General features: G+C 37.0%; 3 protein-coding genes across 3 annotated transcripts; 1 reads left to right on the forward strand and 2 right to left on the reverse strand.

Annotated features, from left to right (window-relative positions):
* Positions 1-466: 466 nt before the first annotated feature.
* EIN_187920 (williams-beuren syndrome critical region protein, putative) lies at positions 467-1,667 on the reverse strand (the record flags this gene model as incomplete). The annotated part of the gene is made up of 2 exons (XM_004259121.1): positions 467-1,443; positions 1,526-1,667. The coding sequence occupies 2 exons, from the start codon at positions 1,665-1,667 to the stop codon at positions 467-469; spliced, it is 1,119 nt and encodes a 372-aa protein (XP_004259169.1).
* A 196-nt stretch (positions 1,668-1,863) lies between these two features.
* EIN_187930 (hypothetical protein) lies at positions 1,864-3,710 on the reverse strand (the record flags this gene model as incomplete). Its single annotated transcript, XM_004259122.1, has 3 exons — positions 1,864-2,915; positions 3,048-3,145; positions 3,187-3,710. 3 exons carry the CDS (start codon positions 3,708-3,710, stop codon positions 1,864-1,866), a joined length of 1,674 nt encoding a protein of 557 aa, XP_004259170.1.
* A 592-nt stretch (positions 3,711-4,302) lies between these two features.
* On the forward strand, positions 4,303-4,888 carry EIN_187940 (rRNA 2'-O-methyltransferase fibrillarin, putative; the record flags this gene model as incomplete). The annotated part of the gene is made up of 1 exon (XM_004259123.1): positions 4,303-4,888. A coding segment is annotated over one exon (586 nt), but the record flags the coding sequence as incomplete, so codon positions are not given.

Genomic DNA, 4,888 nt, shown 5'->3' on the forward strand with positions numbered 1-4,888 from the left:
TATATTTTACTAGTAATGTTGTAAAACAATGACCCAAAAAATGATTTTGCATTATTTGTACTTAATATTGAAGATAGTTTTTAATTATTTTTTTACTGTTGCCACGTAAACGCTGTTTTTCTTAACAAACTACAATTACCATCCAAATTAAGATTTTTGAATCACATAATCCTTCGTTTTTTTGAAATAAAACTTTTCAACAAACTATAATTAAACTAAAAAAATAATAGTGTTATTTACTATATAAAAACAATACTTTATTTTTTTTTCGCAAAGTTTTAAACAGATTTAAACTACATTGTTATTTAAAATAAATTATTATTTTATTAATAAAATAAACATCATTTACTCTTCAAAAAAAGATATGAGTGAAAATCACTCACTCAAATCAAGATGATTTTTAACATAAAACTATACTTGAGTAGCAATAAAACTATAATTTACTTCCACTTTACTCAAGAATCAATCAATCATTTTTGACAAAAAGTGCGACAAAGAACCCCGTCATCTGATCGAGTTCGGGATCAACCCTAACACAATCTTCATAACTCAACTCGTCGTCTATCTTTATTCCTCTTCTTTCCCAAGAAGGCAATGCTTTTTCCAATTTGAAGTCTTTGTTTTGACTCAACACCCGTTTGACAACCATCTCGTTTTCCTCCACGTTGACGCTGCATGTCGAATACGTCACTTTCTTCACATTTTTGAACTTAAGTGCATGCAGCACAACTGACGTTTGGAATTCCGCCAATTTTTTTAATCGTTCCTCGTCCATTTTTTCGCCCAAGTTTTTCCGTTCTAATATTCCACTTCCGCTGCATGAAGGATCGCACAAGATGTACTTCACCTTTTCGTATTTAGCGTCGTTGGGATCTACCATTAAAAAGTCGTTGCAACTCACTTCCACGTTTTTCGCGTTACACTTCTCAACGTTTTTCTGTAACAACTCCGCCCTCTTTTTGTCTTTGTCGAATGCATAGATCTTCCCCGTGTTTTTCATTATTGCAGCTAAGTGTGTAGTTTTATTCCCCGGTGCTGCGCATGCATCAATGCATTCGCTATTTTCCTCGGGGTTCAATATGAAAGCCGGAAAGCAACTTGGCTTGTCTTGTGATATCAAACTCTCAATTTGTAACTTGAGTGGTGGGGTGATCTTAAATAAGAACGGTATTTCCTTATCCGTTTCAACTGTATTTGTGATACCCGGAAATTGTGTTGTAACAAGTGAGTTCATTCGATAATATTTAAAGAGTGGTGTCGTCGATTGAGTTTCGAGTTTCGGTATCGACTCCTTATTCGCTAGTATCATTCGCTTGATAGCTCCTCCTCCGCTTATTCTCCCAGTCGTCATAAAGTCGTTTAACATCACCAATAAAGTGTAATGCTCTTTAATCGTTGAGAAGTCTTTGATATCGCTGATGAGCTTTTCAATGACTTTGGAGTCTAATGGTGAGTAAAAGTAATGGTACTATATATTTATACTATTTGTACTATAATTTTTATTATTCAATGTCGCAACACAAACTTGAGAGTGTTTTCGAAACAATGGCCAATATCACTGTTTTGTTCTTGATTTGGTCGTCTTGGTAAATAGCAGTTTTCACGCTACACTTCTTCTTCAAGACTTTTTCAATAACCTTTGCGGCCTGTTTGTAGTTCAGTGACATTGTTTTTTTTCCAGTTAAATAAACCCTAATTCTGCAAGATACAATCTTTAATCATTTTTTGATTTCTGATGAACTCAGTTATTACTCCTTGAACTTGAAAAATGGTATTTCAATCTCCTTCGTGATTGAACCTTGGTGGAATGTTATTGTATATATCGTATAATCATATTATAGTAAATAAACCATAACAAAGCATTTAAAATAATGAAGCATTCTTTTCAATACATGAAAAAGGCAACACCGGCTTTGTGTCATTGAGTTTTATAGCAATTTCATAGCAGTCTTGTGCCTTTTCATTTTGTTCCAAAAACTCAAAAACGCTTCCCATTAACTCCCATGCTGTTCCGTCAAACGGTTGTTTTGAGAGGTACAGATCGAGATTGAGAATTTCGTTTTGACACGCGTTTTTGTCGAGTTTTTTGAGGTTTTCCTTCGCAATCTCCAAAATGGCTTTTTCGTTCCCGTCTTTTTTTGCTCGCTCAAGAAGATCCATTTTCCCCATAACGTCAATTTCCTCTACAAGTTCCGTTCTTAAAATCTCAAAGTCTGACGGAATAACTGGTTCCAAACCATTCATTTTATCCAGTTCTATTGAATGTTCATAAGAACTGACCCTTATACCCTCCTCTAACGCCAACCGCAAATCTTCCTTCATATGTTCCTTCTCAAAAATTATAGCGGCTTCTTTCCACAGAGAAGCCGGGAAGGTTTTACCGATAATAGAAAATGCCGAGATTTTATCGGTGAAATATAACTTGGATTGCACAAAACTCATAGCAGAAAGTCCCGAAGCTGCAGTTCCCGAAATGCTGACTCTTCCACTAGACATTGCATCGGACCCGACGGATGGTAAAATTGATGGTAACATTTTAGTTTGGTCGAATACGTCAAACTTGAAACTTGAAAAGGTCTCCTCGAGATTTTTAAGAGTTGGTTGAAGTCGGAGTTGACACACTCGCAGAAAAACGTCATTTGGATATCTCTGCTTCGCAACCTTCAACGTCGAAAGGGCGACGTCTATTTGTTTCATTGAAGTCAATATAAGCACTGCAAGTCTATATGTCGCCATACTCGGAAGGGGGACCGACAACAGCGGTCGAAGGACTTTCAATGCTATTTGTGGCTTTCGTAATTCGGCGTATAACAACGCGACATGATATCGAGCTAAAGACGATGATTTGACTAATGGAAGTAAGTCTGTAAGAGCTGTTATCGGCTGGTTACCGGCCGACTCTGCTATCCCTCTGCCTCGTCAGTATTTACTGTACTATATTATATAGTAAATTTTGGTATAATAGAGAGTTGGTTGGTTCAATACAATGTATTATATTTATAATTCAAATTGTTATAAAAATATGGAAAATCAAAAAATGGACAAACCGATAGAGTGGAGGAACGTCGTCGGAAATGAGCGAGTGAGATCGATTTTGACAGAATAACGAATGATAAAGGAGCACTTTAGAGATGGGAAGAGGTGCCTAGTTGTGAGTGAAGAAGTCCATAAGCGGATGGTAAACACCAACAAACTGGGCGAGTTGTGAGTGTGGAAATGATTGGAAGAGCCTGTGAGGTGAAAGAAGACGAGACCATCAACAGCGCGAAGGACACCCATCTATCAATCGGCTGCGAGAGAGGGACTACTAACCTTTCGAAGAGTCTGATGAGTAAAGTTTCCATATGGCAATGTGTGTATACCAACACAGAATACACGAAGATTGGTGTTTGAGCCAATTTCAAGATGTCCTTATCCTTCACAATGACTTCGATGAAGTTAAGCGAGAGTAAGACTTCTTCGTACCTATTCTGTGGGTTATACATATTGCCAATAGTGGGAATTGACTTCATAGGTTCATACGTCTTATCCGTTGTATGGAACAATAAAAGTCTTGAGTGGAATAAAAGAACGCCCAAACAATATGTTTGGTCGAGTTTTTGAAAACCCGACGCACTGATAATCCCACGAGTTTCTTGAAGAAGCTGCTTAGGTTCGAGAGTGATCCGCTTTTCCCAACTCTCTGGTATTTTTTGCTCTGATTTTGTCATTGAAATTATCATTTTAAGTTGGCAGCTAAAAAATATTTTGCAGTTCAACTAAAAAACCATTTTGAGAACCGATGAATGAATTGTAGTGACTAACGTCCAACTTTGCATGAGGTTCGACCTGATTGACTGTTTTGTAAAACGTTGGACGGACTGTGCTGTGGCTCTGTCACCACACGCACTTTTAATAATTCCTTTTCATAAACACGAGCACTCGCTCGATAGGTTTTTTATTTGACAGACACAATATAGTTTTTTAATAATCATTTAACTATTTAATAAACTGTATTATAATATTAACATTATTTATTATTTAATAATTCTTTGTATTATATTATAAATTACCATGTTGTTATATTATTACTCTTTTAATTAATTAATAATAATAATTTTACAATACATGTGTACTATACCTTTAAGTAAAAAAACTATAATAAAATAACAAATTTCACACTCTGACAGTTAATGATTAGTAAAAAACCCTAATTATTATTAGAATAAACCAATAAACCAAAGTAAATTAAAATGAAACTATACAACAAACAATGAAAAAAATGTATAAACCCTTGTGGCAAACTCTTTTCAAACAAACCTAATGAGCGGACGTGGAGGACCAAGAGAAGGAGGACGTGGAAGATCATCTGAGCGTGGCAGCTTTGGAGGACGTGGAGGAAGAGGTGGCTTTTCCCGTGAAGGAGGTCGTGGAGGTTTTGGTGGAGCACGAGGAGGCCGTGGAGGATCCTCCGAAAGAGGTTCCTTTGGTGGCCGAGGCGGAAGAGGAGGAGCACGAGGTGGACGCGGAGGAGTAGGAATGAAGAAAGGAGGAACGACTATTCGTGAGCATGCACGGTTCCCTGGTATTTTCATTGCTTCTGGCAAAGAGGAGCAATTATTAACGATCAATAGAACCCCTGGTGAGTCTGTTTATGGAGAGAAGCGTATAGTAAAAGAGAACAATGAAGGAGTTAAAGTTGAATATCGTGTATGGAATCCATATAGAAGTAAGTTAGGGTGTACCATCTTGAAAGGGTGTAAAAACATGAAGATCTGTCCGGGTGCCAAAGTGTTGTATTTAAGTGCTGCATCAGGAACTACTGTCTCTCATGTCTCTGATATCGTTGGTGACAATGGAACAGTCTACGCCGTCGAATTCTCTTATCGCCCAGGAAGAGATTTGATTA

Source organism: Entamoeba invadens (genome assembly GCF_000330505.1).
Source record: "Entamoeba invadens IP1 unplaced genomic scaffold scaff_1105074726301, whole genome shotgun sequence".
NCBI lineage: Eukaryota > Evosea > Mastigamoebida > Endamoebidae > Entamoeba > Entamoeba invadens.